Below are 17267 nucleotides of genomic sequence, written 5' to 3'. Positions count from 1 at the left end.
TTTAGACTTGTTTTTGTTTTTCAGTAATGCTTTGTATGTCTGCACTGCAGTAGGAGTCCAGCTGCTTTTCATTGCTCTCCATGTTGGCACGCTCAGTCTTAGGGTGCTTCTGAGTTACTTTAGGTCTTCTGTACTTGGCTTTCATGTCTTTCCTTTAAGATATGAGTGGGGGGGTCTGTGGTTTCAGGAGTTTTACAGCTGAAGGCTGAGAGCAGCAGTTGGCTCATGCCTGCGAAACCTGAAGGATTCCTTCAGAGCATTTGTAAAACAAACCAACCAACAAAAAACCCTTAAAAATGTTTAATTGCTGTTCAGATACATTTTTATTTTTTAAAAAAAAAAAAAGAAATAAAATTGAATAGGATTTTTGGTTTTTATGTGCTGTTTGCATATCTTTATTGTGTGTAAATAGCATGTAAAGTTTTCAGCTGTGCTTTCCAAGCACAACTTTTACAAAGAATGATGTGGAACAACATATAGAAAAACAAAGGCCTGAACATAAGAACAATTGCCAGTGATTGAATGATTGAATGTGGAGCACTTCCTTATGAAGCCTGAGTTTAATAGTAAGTAATTACTCTGTGGGTTTTTTTGTTTTTGTTTTTCAAGGTTTCACGTTTCATTTTTCAGGTATAATTAAACATGAATGTCTGCAGGATTAATACACTTACCTCTCTTTGTGCTGGGTTTGATTTTATTCTATCTGTTAAATTGGTTTGTTTATTTCATAAATGAACCACGGGACAGTGGATGAAACTGAACAGATCGATATGTTTATGCATTTCTACAATTTAATTCATTATGTAGAACATGAAAGTAAATTTTTGATTAGGTTTGCAGTAACAATGGAAAGTACATAACTAAATGAATGCGACTGATTACCCCACAGAATGTTCCAAAAGCTGTTTTAATGTAATGAGAAACCATCTGTAAATCATGCATGCTGCGTCCATTTGTCACACTGCAGATTCAAGGTTTGTGTTTGTGATTCGCAGTGCTGCCTGTGTTTAGATGGTGGACAGATAATGCAGAGGTTGCCTTCCATTTCACAGGTATCCATGCTGAGCAGCTGCCTAGGAGAAAAATGATGTCTGTGGTTATGAATGGATGTTGGTGGCTGTGTTGCAGGCACGTGCAGCTCTGTGTGCTTGTGTCATCTTCTCCAGTGCTGTCAGAGCACCTTCACCTGTTAGGAGCTGTCAGGGGCTTTTTCACTGTTTCTTGTAGTTGAAAGATGTTGTCAGCATCCAGCCGGACTGCTGGAGTTCTCCTAGGCCATCTTTTTCTGTCCCAGCATTATGCATTTTAAAACCAAGTTTTGCTGTGATTTTTTTTTTCTTTCTGGAGCTCCAAATTCATAGCTCTTTGAGCATCTGTTCTTTGTTCCTTTGATCCTTCTCTGCAAACCTTTGTCATCAAAGAGCACAAAAAAAAAAAAAAGAAAAAAAAAGGCATAGAGAGAGAAATGTTCCCCTTGAGAGCACTCAGCAGCAAAGGGAGGAGAGAAATGGCCTCAACTCTTCAGTCGAGGGCAGATGAGATTTCAGAGGTTGGACCCCTGCTTCTTTCTGCTGCCCTCTCTCCAGTCAAGCTGTGTACAGGTGGAAAACTGAAAGGTCTTTTAAGAGGCAGGATAGTGTTATTGGGAGTTGTGGCACCTAGCAGAGTTCTCTGCTGTGAATGGAAGCTGCATTCAGAAGGAAGCTTCTTGAAGTCCTCAGTCACTGCGAAGCGTGGGGCAAAGGGAGATGGAACCGTTCTGCTATTAGCTTTTCAAGTGCTAGCATTACTTTGAGGTGTTCCCCCCACCTCTTTTCTGCTGAGAAAGCCTAGCACTGCTCAGACACCTCTTCCTTTACTTCTCTTGTAATTTTTAGGTATTAGGACAGTCTGCAGAAAATGCAAATGAAGAGGCTGGGGTTAGCATCTCATTTGACCTCAGTCTGGTCTTCCTAGTCTTGGTTTTCTGGAGCTGACTTATTCCTTTCCTAACTGTCACCGAGTTTTTTCTTCTTTTTGCTGCTGTCCTAAAGTTCTTAGGAGATTAAAAAGGCCCCTTCAGAAAGCACACAGTAATTTCATAGTGAATAATAATAGACAGCTCTTGCTTTTGGACTATGCTCGGATCTTCATCACCATCACATGTACAAGGGATTGAACTTCTCTCCAGAGTTCAGCTTATATCTCAGGGCCCTGGAGGCTGTCCTGGCTCTTTGCATGACGCCCCTTGGCTTGTGGGTTTTCTTAAGCAGAATCCTGTCATGTCTCTGGCTTAAGAACCTCTCAGGTCCTAGAAATGAGCTATTGCTGATGCTAAAAGCATTAATTAACTAAAATATAAAAAATATAAATATATATATAAAATAAAAATATATAAAAACATATATAAATTTATCATTTTTATTATTTTTTTAAATTCAAGTGAAGGACTTAAACTTTCTGTTCTTTTCCCACCTGCTGCTGGGAAACAAAACTACAAAATCCTAGCATGGGCATTTTAACAAACTGGACCTATTCCTATGCTGAACGAAATGTCTTATTTATTACTCATTTAATTAACATAATTAATGCTATTTGATTACTATTTTGTTCTTATTAACTTAAATCTGTAATATTGATGCATATTTTTACTGCTTTGGTAGTACATTTAAGCACATTAGCACAAACTGGATGCAGTTTGGGATACTTTCCTGTGCTTTGAGGAGCCAGGAGCTGGATGGCTGGGCGCTGTTGCTGCCATGCATGCTGTGCTCGCAGTGCTCACTAGAGGGTAGCCATGGGATTCCAATGAGGGTGGTTCTGTGCTTTGCAACAGGCACTGCCTGTACCAGGTAGAAAAAGACAAGGGAGGATTACTGAATGCTTCTAATTTTTGTCATCCGTATGTAAGGAGCTGCATCTTTCACCACAGCCTTTTTTCTTACACAGGTGGAATGGTTTTGTGCTGCTGGTTGTCGCTGTTTTGGGCTGCAAGGCTCTCAGTGAAAACTGTTGGCATTTCTGTATTGTGGGTATGTGGGAAAGGGTGCTGGGCTGCATGTTCCCGGGGATTTTGTGCCATGGAGTGGTTTAGCTTCTTACAGGCTGCATTTAGTCTGTCAGCACTGTGATACTGCAGTGCTGAGCAGCAGTTTCACTTGTTAAGGTGGTATGTTCTCAGGAGAATTCCAGCTTGTTTATTTATTTACTTTTTCTGCTTGCTGTGTGCTGAAACTGGCAAAGTGGTGTTTGGAAGCTGAGCTCTGTGTAGGCCCAGAAGGTGCTGTGTATTGCAGGGATTTCAGTCAGAAAAGTACCTGTGTGCTTCCCTGGGAAGATCTGCCCTGACTCAGTGCTGCAGGAGGCACTGCTGCACTGGGAGGCTGTTAGGTTGGGCTCCTTGCGTGATGTCCTTTTGCTTTTTGTCACATCTGTTCTGGCACTCTGCATCCAAGAGAGGAGAGCAGGTCTGGATTTCCTTGCAGTTCACAATAGGAGGATAACAGTAACGGCAGTTTTACTTCTTGTCCTGAAGCTGCTCACAGATTCTGCATTGCATCCTCAGTTTGGGTTCTTCCATTCTTTTTAAAAGTAGAAGGGCTCCACTAATTTTAAATAAATAAATTGCTTTTAATGAAACAGGCAGAAAACTGAAGTGCTGGACTCTAAATTATTAAACTTACTTTTCTTCTTCTGCTGAGTGATCAGATCTACTCCTGTGGTTCATGGTGGCACGCTCTGTCAGTCCCTCTGGTTGCTCTCTGGATAATCAGATACAATAACAGTATTTAAAATTTCCACTGTGTATTTTTGTTCTCAAGGCTGTAAAACAGGAAACTCTTGAACTCATGGTTTACTAATTAATAGCAAATAACTTGGAGCTGTAGTGGATTGGTAGTAGGAAGTAGTAGATTCTGATAAGTTTATGCTGTATATAATGTTAGAATTTAATAAAGTGTTTTGTATAGAAGTAAGATATTCAATATGCAACATTCTCTTTCAAAGGAAGCTGTCTTCCATGTGTTTGTCACAGCGCTGAGCTGTGTGACTTGTCCTCCTGCACCTCTTGTAGTGTTGTTGCTGTTGTGTGGTTCCATACCAGTCAGGCTTTGGCTCTTCCACATCTCTCCTGTGTTTGTGTGAACCTGCCAGTGGCACTGCGTGCCTGGGCTCCATGGGCAGCCGTGTCCCTGTGACAGCCTTCAGTGGCAGTGTGCCTTCCCTTTCACGTGCCAGCTGCTGACTTTATGAGGTAGCATTCCATTTAGCTGTAGTATTCAAGGCCAATGCGGTGCTTTACAAACCTGTTTTCTTCATCACAGGTGTGTATGTGGAATGGGGGACTGCTTAAAGTATTTTGCTTGAGGGCATGTGGCTGAAAAAATCTCATCTCAAGCACAAACTTCTAACGTGTGGTTGTTAAATGCAGTATATGGAATCCAAAATGTTAAGGATGTACATGCATTTTTTCTTTTAGACTTTGACTTCAGCGTACCGGGCTCAATGAAACTTCATAATCTTATCTCCAAACTGAAAAAGTGGATCAAAATCCTGGAGGCAAAAACTAAACAGCTTCCCAAGTTTTTCCTCATCGAGGAGAAGTGCCGCTTTCTAAGCAATTTTTCAGCTCAAACTGCCGAAGTAGAGATACCTGGAGAATTCCTGATGCCCAAGCCAACACATTACTACATCAAGATAGCCAGGTAAACTCTAGTGGGGAAGGAGTAGCTGTATTTCTGCAAATGGGGAAGAAAGTGGAAATGTTCTCCCATCCATGTTGCAGAAAATAGCTACTATGTATTTCATGTATTGAAATAATGTATACAGTCACATGCTTTGTTGTAACAGCCCAAGTTCCTCCTTTATCCTCCTTTGGTGATGTCACATTGCCTCACAGCACAGCTCGATTGCTGACAATTATGTTGGGCTTGTTTAATGTTGATGTTATTTGAAAGTGTTTCTACTGTTGTGGTTCACAGAGGAACAACTCTTCAAAGCAGAGATCAGGATCTCATCTAATGATTAATTTTGCTTAAGAACTGTTTTTCTAGTAGAAAGAAACAGAAACGCCTGAAATTGTTGACTATCAGATAGAAACCTTGTGTTAACTGGAGAATAAAATTGTAAACAATTGTTCATAATATAGTTTCACAGTTGCACTGTATTATTCCTTTGTTTGTTTTCTGGTTTATAAATCATCGTTTGATATCAGAGGAGATGAGCTCAAGGGCTTTAATCTCTCTTTCCTCCTGGTAGGTTTATGCCCCGAGTGGAAATAGTTCAGAAACACAACACTGCAGCCAGGAGGCTCTATATCCGAGGCCACAATGGAAAGATTTACCCCTATCTGGTAATGAACGATGCTTGCCTGACAGAGTCTCGCCGAGAAGAGCGTGTCTTACAACTCCTTCGCCTTTTGAACCCCTGTTTAGAGAAGAGGAAGGAAACTACAAAAAGACATCTGTTTTTTACAGGTACTGGAAGGAGGGATTCTGTCCTTGTGTGCATGTTGCCTTTCTCATGTGTTGATTATAGTTAATTTGTTGATGAAATGAGAAGCACTCGGCAACATACTTGATCTGCTCGTGATTCACGTGTAATGGGAATGCCTTCAAAGAATTAAACACTCGTGTTTTCCAGAAATTCAGGAGTTCCAGCTTATAGCTATGCAATAACTACATAAAAATATAAAATACTTCTCAGAATGTCATGGGATCACTTAGTAATTTCATATACATGAGTTCTGTTCATTAGTCAGTTTGAATAATCCTTAACTGGTGAGCAGAAAATATATTATGGGTAGTGGGAACTTTGAACTGAAGACACCAAGGTGTGCTGCTGCTTTGCTCTTGGCTTTCTACAGAGTCCTTAGATCTAATTTTAACAAAGTCTGGCTTTATCAATCTTTTCTTCTGTGCACACTGTATCTCTTTACACAAACTTGCTCTCACAAGCAGTGGTGAGATGATGCAAAGTAGCAGTTACAGAGCTAGGAGTGCATAACTGTGATCTAGCTTTAATGAGGCTAAAATGTACAAGTCAAAGGCTTTGTGGTAACAGGGGGTGAATATGGTATCTGTGTGTGAAGACACCTTTACATCATTCCAAGGCCAAGATGTGAGAAATACAGTAGATACTTGTCATACCTTGATAGGTAAGACTGAAAAGAAAAGGAAAAAAGCCACTGACGTGTCCTTCATACAACACAATTAGGAAAGTAACGTTTTCCTTCAAACTGCTCTTTTTAAACTGCACTCCTTTTAGAAATAATTCTGTACTTTGTGGTTTGATACTATTTAAAAGAACCTGAAGAACATTCTTCTCTCTGCTGCCAGAGGGTAATGGAAGCAGGCCAGAAGAAAGAGCTCATTAACACTCTTTCTGTGGAATGCATTTGTTTCTTTACAATTGAAGAAATTGCATCAAACAATTTAAAGGCATTTGAACACCATTTTTTCCTGTATTCCTGAGGTTAGTTATTACAGCTTCTGAGGGAAACGATGAGAGACCATTCTGCTGGCAACCGGAGGCCACTTTGCAACAGTCCCATGGGTGTCACCAGCTGGTGCTGGGAGAAGTCTGTAAGGCTCACAAGAGTGATACCTCTGTGAAGCACCATTCATGTGCAAATAGGGTTTTTGCAGGTTTACTGCTCCTGAAGTAAAAGCTCCCTGACTTTAAGTTTTCTTGCTATTGAACAATTTACTTAGTTTCCCCTTGTTATTTTCAAGCACTGTCACTTTAAACTTCTATTTCTCAGCTACATGTAGATTTTATCCCCCCGTTTTTATGAATTGCTTTAAGCACGTTACTGAGTTCAGTACTTTTCTTCAGAGTAATGTTTTTTGAAATGATGCTAGTGCCATTGTAATCACCACCGCCTGTGTGCAGCAGAGCAAAACATTGCCCTCCTTTCTGCAGGTAAAGTAGGAAGGGTAGAGTGCTCATTCCTTTGGGTTTTTTTTCCTCCTAAAATAATGAAGGTGCTTCTGTGTAGTTAAATTAAAATGTGTATATATATATATATATTGCCTTCCTTGCTTTCTTTTTAACTGAGCTCATGAACTAGTAATGAGAATAGTCACAACAATTTTCTCTTGATACCCATCAGCTGATTACCACAGTAGTGTTTGAAGGGCTGGCTGCACTCTTGTGCTCTTCTCAGAGTCCTTGGGCTGGGAACTGACTGTGGTGTGTTGTTCCCCCTCCCCTGCCCACAGTGCCACGCGTTGTGGCCGTTTCCCCGCAGATGCGTCTGGTGGAAGACAATCCCTCATCTCTGTCTCTGGTGGAGATCTACAAGCAGCGCTGCGCCAAGAAGGGCATTGAGCACGACAACCCCATTTCTCGGTACTACGACAGGCTGGCAACGGTGCAAGCACGGGGGACTCAAGCTAGCCACCAGGTATTAGAACATAGAATGAGTCTGAGTGAGGATTATTTCTTGAGGACTTTGCCTCACTTTGCTAGGTGTTCAGCTCCCTCCCGTTAGATGGAGGATGGAGGTGTTTCACTGAGGAGGTGGTTTGCATTTGTTTTGTTTTTGCTATAAGTGTTCTTGGGAGTTCTTATACCTCACTGGTATTTTGGAGTACCTTTGAAAGCCTCCAAGAAGCTGTATTTGTTCTGCTGCAGGTTGTGTTGGGGAACTGCAGCTGGAAGCAGCTGAAGGATTCATTACTACCAGGCGTTTTTGGATAACTCTTAGCAAATGATGAGAATTGATAACATGGGAAAAGCATTCCTATTTCATGTTCCTAATCTGCATAAGCAGAGCATGTGGTGCCATTTCTTCATCTTCTGATGTTCATCCTGAAAATGAGGGTGGATTCATCCCACCCGAGTCAACTAGGAACAGAGATTAACCTCATCGTAATAAATGACAGTACTTGGAAAGTAGCAACTTCTGCCTCTCTAACCTCCATCAGACATCTAATTCTGATAAATATGGTTACTTTACAGTTTTTATCTCAAGGTTAATGCAAATTCTTATACCAAATGCTAGTCCCACGTCAAATGCAGCTGTTAGAAAATACATGGTATATCATAGACATCATTTGGAGAATCTTTTCTGTTAGAAAATAAAAGGTAGTGTTATGTAACATCTTCTATTTTGAGGATTTTTTTTCTTCAGGTTATGGAACTCTTTAACAGCCATGGAACTGAAGTCAGTTTGACTGTCGCTCTTTCTGGTGCAATAGAACATATCCTAACTTCATTTCTTTTTCTATTTAATTAGGCTAGGATATGCTACAATGATGAAATATTTTGGTAAACCTTATATGTTTACATCAAGGGAAAAATTACTGCTTACTGTTCACTTAGAAAAATGAATACATTTTCTCTCTTTACATTTTTGAGGTAATTTTGCTGTAATAATATATAAAACTAATTATTTTACCCGGAGAGTTTCCCTATCTCCTGTAATAAAATCCTTTACCTTTTCCAGTAAACCACGCTGTGTACAAAGAAACCAGGTTTTAGGTTGCAGTCTTTGTAGATCCCAAGTGTAATTTCACATCTTGTCATTATGCTTTTTTGTTTGTCGAATGCCTTCCAAAAAAATCTGCCTAATTGCTGCAGTATCCGTGTGCATGCTTTTCCTTCTGCCAGCTGTCTCCTCGTGCTGCCTGTGGACTACCATCACCTGATAATGAGAACAAACCGAGGCTGTTAGTAATCTTTTCAGCTGTTGTTGCAGACCAGTTATGGAAAGAATCCATGTCACTGCTCTTGGTCGGCGTTTTGCTCAGTAGCATGTTAGTCTGAGCAGACTTTCTGGCTTTATTTTATGTAAGGTTCTATCTCAGCCCCTTTGAAATTCAGAGAAATGAAGTAGGCTCCAGAACCTTTGTCTTCAAGGTTCATTGCTGTGTGATGTTCACATCCTTCACTGCAGAAGGGGATTTTTCACTGAGAGGACATTATGTGGGAAATGTGAGCAGCCCTGAAAGGAAAATTCACCTTCAGTAGTGTTCAGCATCCTGGTGCCTGAGGTTGGAGATGAGTATTACTATTAACACGTACCAATATTCCAACGTAAGCTGAGGATTTTATTTTATTGCTGACAAATGCATATCCACCTCGCACTGAAGATAAGGAAATGAAAGAGTGAAGTGTATTCCATTATTTTGCCTTAAGGAAGTGCTGCTTCGTGACTGAATGTCTCTTTAGTTTACTTCTGATTTTCTTGAAAGGTCTGAAGATACTTCAATCAGTGCCTAACTTTTCACTCTCGCATTTTCTCACATCAGACTGACTGTAGATTTACAGCTTATTTGGTTTTATTAAAATTTAAGTCTTGTAAGATAGAGGTTATTTGGCAGCTGTGCAGGGGATGGGCTCACAAAGTGTTGTGTATTTTGATAAAGAAATCAGGAAATGTTGTTGGATTCAAAGTGTCAGAGTTTGGGATGTTTTCCTACAGTGGCGTACAGCAGTTCAGTGGAGGTTGGTAGTTGCTTTTGGCATAATTGTCTGTTGTAAAAATTGCACTAAAAATGATGTCTTTCAAATAATATTTTTCATGTATAGGTTCTCAGAGATATACTTAAAGAAGTGCAGAGTAACATGGTGCCACGCAGCATGCTCAAGGAGTGGGCTCTACATACATTCCCCAACGCCACGGATTACTGGACGTTTCGAAAGATGTTCACTATTCAATTAGCCCTGATTGGCTTTGCAGAGTTCATCTTTCATTTAAACAGACTCAACCCTGAAATGCTGCAGATAGCTCAGGTATGCTTTATTTTGTCCTAACTGCATGCTGTGTTTTTTGATCAAATGGAAATTTGGGAGCTTGAATTGAGTCAAAATGGGAATTTGAGATATATAATTAACGGTGTGTTTCAGCAGGTTTTCATTTGATTACGTGATTGCACATCATGTAGGTGATTTATAATGCAGACCCAGCTGCCATCAACTCTGTCTTCCTTCTGTGGTTAGAATTTAGAACATAATCTGTAATGTTGATCACAGATATTGGAACTGTAAGTGAATGATAAGTCTCTCTTTAGTCTTTCTTTAAACATTTTGCTTTGGATAGACCTGTGTGCTGAACAGCTTAAATAAATACACAACAAAATAAAACTTTAGAGGTTAATTTTTTTTAAAGGAGAATACCCTTTTTCAAATAATGCCCTCTTTTTTTGCATTGACATCACATCAAGTCCTATTAATAGTAATTTCTCTGTTTTAACCCAATATATAAAATGAGGATTGCTACCTTAGTGGAGCAGAGGTGGTGTATATTAAAGCCTTAATGTCATTTTAATGCACGCAGGGCTGTCCTGTGCACAGCACTGTACATTTTTAATCCCCACTGTGCAGCTGTGCTGTTAGGTTCTCACCTGGAGCAAGCAGCAAACAGAGAGAGCTTACCCAGAGCTGAATGCCTGGAGACTGAAGGGCCATCTTTCTGCCCAGACCCCTGCTAGAGGAATATTGCTTCCAAGGTTTAATACTGCATCTATGTTCATTACAGCTTTTTGGACACTCACGTTGATAAGAATTACTTCAGTTTGAACTTCTTACTCAAAAACTTCCGTGCGTTCTGGTTTTCCATGCAGGATACAGGCAAGCTAAACGTGGCCTATTTCCGCTTTGACATTAACGATGCTACAGGAGATCTGGATGCCAATCGCCCGGTTCCATTCCGGCTCACACCAAACATCTCAGAGTTTCTTACCACCATTGGGGTGTCCGGCCCGCTCACCGCCTCTATGATTGCAGTAGCTCGCTGCTTTGCACAGCCAAACTTTAAGGTTCGTATACCTTTCCACACGTTGCCCAAGGGCACTTAGTTTGCATTTATCATTTAGGAAACGATGAGCTGAACAGCATTTTCTTGCTTGAGATAGAAACCGAGCACCCTGTGTTTATGTTTTGAAGTCTTACCCCAAGGTCATCACAAAAGCAGCTGAAGTCTTTTTGCCTTTTTGGAAAGAATAGGAGGTAGATAGGTGTAATTGTACCCTGAATTTCTTTTTTATTCTGTTGGAGCATGTTAATTCAGGCTGATTGTTTCAGTGCTGTAGCCTCATAAATCCCTACACGTTCTGGCAGTGGTAAGTAGTGAAATGACAAATGCAACATCATTTAGAATCTTCATAATATACTGTGAATAGAAATGTGTTTGGCCTTTGTTAGCAGAGCAGAATGCTCAAGATACATTGTTCCTTTGATGGATTCTAGCTCTTAGCAGGGTGTAGTTTTGTAAAGAAATTGTCTAACTTCCTTTTAAATTCTAATGCTTTCCAAAAATGAGGCATCTTGCACTTAGGCAGCAATTTGCACCAGAACGGCACTGCACAGAACGTACCGTAGCTACAGTGGGAGCTAGTTACTTTTTAGAAGATGGAAAATATCCTAAAATGATTTTTTTTTCTTTGTAATACAGAAAGTTTAGATTCTTTTTTTAAATAATTCATCACTTTACAAAGCCATGCCTGTACACGCAGATGAGTTTGCAGACTTGGTCTGTAATTTGTGCACCCAGATGATGTAAACCCAATTAGACTCCTCGTCTTGAATTTCCAAGATGAGAGCACAGGTGCCCATTTATTCTTTTTGGAGTGATGGGTGCCCAGCTCATTTCAGCTACATGGTTATAATTGTGTTAGCTTGTCTGAGTTCTGGACATAAGAGGAATTCCTTTAAGGTTTGATTAATCTTTTTTTTTTTTTTTTTCTTAACAGAATCCTATAACATTTAATTAATATGTGTATGTATATGTTGGCCTAATGTCTAGATATGCTAAAAAACGCTTATTTTTAATATGCAAACAGAAAGTTTTTCTCAGATTGGATACCTGACAATGTTAGCAGCTTGAGCAGGCTAATATTTAGTTTAAAATGTGTAATGTATTCTAATGCTTGTTGAGATTAAACATAATAGTCTGATTTTTCTCCCTCACGTAGGTTGACGGTATCCTAAAAACTGTGCTGCGGGATGAAATAATTGCATGGCACAAAAAAACACAGGAGGACACTTCCTCTCCGCTCTCAGCAGCTGGACAGCCTGAAAACATGGACAGCCAGCAGCTGGTTTCACTCGTTCAGAAAGCCGTCACTGCCATCATGACTCGACTGCATAATCTTGCTCAGTTTGAAGGAGGAGAAAGCAAAGTGAACACGCTGGTAGCAGCTGCAAACAGCTTGGATAATCTCTGTCGGATGGATCCTGCCTGGCACCCCTGGCTGTAACTTGAAATTTGCTTTGTTTTTTTTTTGCTGCTGTCGGTGTGTGAGCCGTATATTGCGCTAAGAAATGTGAAACAGAAATCAGACCTTGGCTTACCTGTCACACTGCGTTTTGTCAGTCTTCATTTGATTGTGTTTACAGGAATAGGACAGTTTTACTGTTTTTAATTCCATGAGGGTGTGTTTCCTCCTATTAAAAAAAAAAAAAAAAAGGAAAAAGAACAATGACTTTTGCAAATAGCTTAAAATTAGGGGAGGAAACTTAAAAATACACAGAAAAATCCTATTTTATGATGAGGACTGTAAAACTAGCACTGTTGGATTTAGGGTTTGCCATTCCTAATAACCTATAGCATATGAAGTTTTTATACAATAATGATTATTAAAACAGCCAGAAATCCCAGCTACTGGATTTTACTTTGTGAAATTTTACTTAATCACTGTTCCTTCATTACCAAATGGAAGGCTCAAATAAATACTCTTCCTTTAGTTGGCTTCAGGAATTCACATGAGCAAATTTGGCTTTGTACAGAGAATTTTGTACCAAATGTATAGAGGCATCTTTTTGTTAGGCACTGAGAAAAGGACGGTGAAATTGTGCAAGGTTTCCTTGGAGCACAAGCTGTGTACAGTAGAAGTGTAATACATTTAGGGCATTTGGTTTAGTTGTGGACAGTGTGGGGGGAAAGCTTATAAAAAGAATGGCAAAAGTCATCTATTGATACATGTATTTGACTGCAATAGATAAAGAAGATAAATCTTATGAATCTCTTTTTTAATGTTTAGAATTACAATAGCTTCTTTAGAATGAATCCGTTTCTTTGTAATTTAAGAAGAGAGGAATTTAATGTTTCACTCGAGTCTTTCTGTTGTGTTAGCATTTTTATAAAACCTCAGTGCTGAGAATGTTAAATTTGTACAGAGTGATTTTTTCAAAATAAATATTTTAAAAAACTCTCTCTGACATTCATTGGTAGATTTAATAGAGTGCTATGGCAGAAGTTGAAAAGACCCAAAAGCAAGACTGTTCTTTAATCTAAAATAGCCTGAGCATCAAAGGTGAGAGCTGCATTTCTGAGATGTGTGTTACGTGTATGCTGTTGAGCAGTCTGTTTTTGGAAGAGCTGCAACTAGGAAATATGTGTATGGCAAGGATTTCTTCAGTGTGCAGGCTTTCTTGCTAAGCCGGTGTGGTAACAGTCTGTTTATTAATCATCTGTCTTTAAACAGAACAGCCTATGTCATACCTGCAAGTAATTGCTCAGAGGTCAAGATGACAGATGGAGATGAACTCTATTGGGGGTTTTCTGCAACTTCCATAGAAACATGGCTTTGAACCATAGTAAAGAATGGATCTTTCTCTTTTTATTTAAAAAAAAATTTAATAAGATGTCAAAAGATTCTTCAGATATTTCTGAGAAACATGAGTTGCATAATTGAAGTTAATCACTGCTGTTCATCAGCGTACTGTCTCTGAGGGAAGAGGAATTTCTACAAGGCAGTCTGACTTCTGGCTGGGAGAGCTGGGTGATCAGCATCTAACTTGGTGGCTACCTGCAGATCAAGGCCTGCAGTAGGTAAGACTGCAATCAAGTCGTCATTTGGGGGGAATAGAACATATGCATTCCACAGGTCTGTAACAGAGATGCAAAATAACCTGTTCCTTTTGTCTTTGCAGCTGTGAGCAGAACCGATCCACTGACATGGACTTATGTCAGCGATGTGCAGGAGGTGCGCGCCTCCATCTGCTGGTCATCTTGCACAAAGGTACTGCTAACAACTCAGCAGCACTGAACCTGGCATGGAGAAGTGAAGCTGATGGACAGGAGGTGCTCTGTGTGTATACATATGTGCCTTTATTTACACTCAGAACTGTTGATTTAATTTCTTTAAACCAATCTGCAGGCTAAGCATTAAGTAGGTTGGAAGACTGCACTTTGTCACGTCAGAGCTCTGATAAAACTCTGTCTTCATTCAGGTGGGATGTTCTGGCACGCTGTTGTGGGCACGAAGCCTCTGGTGGTTCGTACAGAATGTTTTGCTGAATGTTGGTTATGCATAAATGCTAAGGTATGTGTCAATTAAACATAATATATAGGATCATGCCTATCATTTTCACAGGTTAATTTATGCATTTGCACCTGTTCTTTACTTTTTGACTAATGATGAGTACACCCAGTGTTAGAAATGAAGGTATGTTGTGCTCCAGCATAGATACACTTCTTTTCCTTTGGAATATAGTTACAACATGGCAGAAAAAATATAATTAAAATACAGCAGGAAAAACGAAATGCACTTTTGAAAGAGGAAATTAGGATATTAACTTGTAAATGGAAAAAAAGCTCTACTGTTAGCTCTGATAAGTAAATGTGTAATAAAAAACGTATGGAAAAAAGACACATTTTTAGGGAGAAAGCCTAGGAAATATACGAACATTCTGCTTTCTTCGTAAAATATGGTACAGCTCAATATTGAGTGATAAGTTAATTTATTTGGTGTAGGATTTCTAATAATTTAATTGTGGAAATTTTGGAAGTATTTGTTTCACTGGCTTGAACTGCAGAAGCGTGCTGTGCGTTGCTGTAAGATTGTTCCACTTACAGCATTTCCCATGCAAGTTTCTTTTCAGTTTCTTCCCAGGTGAGGTGCAGTGGGCTTCTCCCAGCTGAGTTGCTGCTGCCTTCAGGATGGCAGCCAACCCACCACGCTGGGCACAGGTGAGGCTGGTCAGGCTGTGTGCTCGAGGCCAGGCACTGAGATCAGATGGATTGAGTGTTTGTGCACCGATGGAAAGATTTGCTGTGGCTCCAGCTGTGGGATTGGGCTGGGACTAAGAGCTAATTACTTCTCACCAGCTATATTTTCATGCTGGCTTATGGTCCTGTTTGCTGTGATGAATAAAGCTGCCTGCCCTTTATTCCCATCCGTGGTTTGTGCACTCCTCACAGGCTGAAGAGAGTGATAGGTTGAATCATGCTGCATGCCATTATTTACAGCTGGAAGCTGAAATACACGAGTGATAAGGGCTGTATAAGGATTTGGAAAACAAATGTATTCTTTTAGGCAAAGACTCACTTCCTTATCAAAATCATGTTGGCAAGAATAATCTGAACTTTCTTCTTATAAAACATAACACATCCTGCATGTGTCACAACATACTCTATATTCAGTCATTCACAACGAAGCTTAGTGCTTTTATGACTTGAAGGGAATTGTTGGCTTCCTTTTATTGAAGATTGTAATGTTTGTAGCTGTGAAATATGGCACTTTTTTGCATCAGAGGAGTTGCAGTATCTCTTTTTTCTTCATCATTTGCATGTCTTAGATATGTCCAACTGTGAGAAGACAACGTTCCCTGAAAGGAAATCATCAGATAACTCAGCTATTTCTCTGTTCACGATAGAACTTTAAGTAGAAAAGTGAGAATGCAAGTTAAAGGGGACAAACTTATGAATTCGTGTGTGGCATCTTTCTTGTTCGTTGAAATATACTCCTGAAAGAAAAATGTGGGGTGTGATAAAATAGAGCAAATATGGGTAAGAGAATTGTTTTAATGAGGTCCCTGGTGGTGTTCATGTGTAAATGTTAATACTTGGATCTTCTGTTTCATGAATATGTGCTGTGGATTTACCTCATTTTGTGAGAGGGTTTGCACAGTACTAAGCCAGAGCTCCACCAGTGGCTCCAAGGAGGTAAATCACAAAAGCTTTTAGTTATATGTAAGCATTCTTTGGAGTCAATGAAAATCTTCTGGTGCACGTTGTAGATCAGTAACTGCCTGCCAGCAGGTAACTAGTCTGCCATAGCAATGAAGTGCCCGATTATCTTCAAGAACATGTGCCACTTCCATTACCTCCGTTAATTTTTTATGACTTTTGCTAGGTCCCATTTCTGAGCCTGCTAAGAACAGCTCACATGGTGCTTTCCAGGTTTTGCTGGAGGAACTCTTTGCACCTGCACTCCCTCAGCGGGCTGTGATGAGGCTCACCTGGAGCTGGCAGCAGCTGGGTGAGGAGGGGCCGGGCTCTGGCTGCAGTTGGGCTGAGTTCCTGGGCAGGGGGCTGCTGTGTGTGCTGGCTCTGGGCTGATCCTGCGGTGGCTGGAATATTGCTAACTAAGAAGCAGCTTTAGCGTGAAATACTGCAGACAAAAACGTGAACTGGGGGTTTTAAGTGGTGAGTAAATAGTTAATGATTTTCTCAGATTATACGGTGTTTTTTTGGGCTCTTTTTGTAACTTGTCTCCAGTGGTGCTTACACAGTTTAACCATTTATTATTATTGCCTGCTCTTGAAGATTGTCAGAATTCATTTGCTTAAGTAAATTACACTCCAAAGCAGAATCGTTTAGGGTTAATCGAGTGTTTGAGTCCACCCTCTGCAACTGGTATGTCGTTTCCTCTCCTGTAATTGGGCTGCCCGCGAATTGTCAGACAGGAGGAGGGAAATTAGTTATTGCGGGGAGAAGATGACTCAAAGCGTGTCAGCAGCAAACAATGAAAGCTGTGTTTCATAATGGCAGTAGAATAAAGTCGCTTTTAAGGCTCCGATCTGATTCAGATCGGATGGATGAAGTGTTCTTTTGTGGGGCAGGAACCTATTCAGGGAAAGAATTCACACTTGCAGTAGCTTTTAATCAGCTCCGTGTGGGCGCGCTCCGCAGGAGAGGTTGGAGAGAGCGCGTGCGAGGCGCTGCTGCGGCTCTGTGCCATTTCCCACCGCTCATCAGCTGTGCTGGGGCTCTGCAGCCACCCGGCGGCATTTGGCAAACCAAGTTTTGTTCGAAGGAGGCGGTGAAATCCAGTAAAAACAAACAAACAAACAACAAAAAAACAGCCTCTGAAATTGCTACCGTAGTGTTTTGTATCTTGGCTGCGGCCTTTCCATTCGCTTTACACGTGCACGGCAGGCTGTGTCCTGCCGGCAGAGCGGCCGCTGCACGCGCACGGCTGCTCCGCTCCTCCTCGTCCACCGCAGGGCCACGCGGCCGGGGGCGGCGCGGGAGCTCGAGCGGCGCGAGGCGGCCGTGAGGGGCGGAGCTGTGGAGGGGAGAAGGGTGGCAGGGCGGCAGCTGGGGGCTTTTCCCGAGG

At 40.7% G+C, this 17267-nt stretch overlaps 1 protein-coding gene and 1 long non-coding RNA gene across 11 annotated transcripts in view; both read left to right on the top strand.

Moving 5' to 3' along the window:
• The window catches only part of LOC125700751 (transformation/transcription domain associated protein), a 73171-nt gene extending 60760 nt beyond the window's left edge, over positions 1-12411 (top strand). For all 5 annotated transcript variants that reach the window (XM_048961880.1, XM_048961878.1, XM_048961879.1 and 2 more), the window contains exons 66-71: positions 4457-4682; positions 5236-5453; positions 7200-7384; positions 9514-9717; positions 10548-10742; positions 11898-12411. In XM_048961880.1, the coding sequence (XP_048817837.1) occupies positions 4457-4682; positions 5236-5453; positions 7200-7384; positions 9514-9717; positions 10548-10742; positions 11898-12182 (1313 nt within the window). In that variant the 3' untranslated portion in view covers positions 12183-12411. The remainder of the gene's footprint in view (positions 1-4456; positions 4683-5235; positions 5454-7199; positions 7385-9513; positions 9718-10547; positions 10743-11897) is intronic.
• Positions 12412-16087: 3676 nt separating this feature from the next.
• Positions 16088-17267, top strand: part of LOC125700738 (uncharacterized) — a 197990-nt gene continuing 196810 nt past the window's right edge. For 3 of the 6 annotated variants that reach the window (XR_007380037.1, XR_007380040.1, XR_007380038.1), the window contains exon 1: positions 16088-16354. This is a non-coding gene — a long non-coding RNA (uncharacterized LOC125700738). The remainder of the gene's footprint in view (positions 16355-17267) is intronic. The other 3 variants (XR_007380035.1, XR_007380036.1, XR_007380039.1) reach the window with 2 other exon arrangements.

The sequence above is a fragment of the Lagopus muta genome, chromosome 15 (genome assembly GCF_023343835.1).
Source record: "Lagopus muta isolate bLagMut1 chromosome 15, bLagMut1 primary, whole genome shotgun sequence".
NCBI classification, from domain to species: domain Eukaryota; kingdom Metazoa; phylum Chordata; class Aves; order Galliformes; family Phasianidae; genus Lagopus; species Lagopus muta.
The sequence above is the reverse complement of the archived record's forward strand: the minus strand, read 5'-3'. Positions and strand labels throughout refer to the sequence as shown.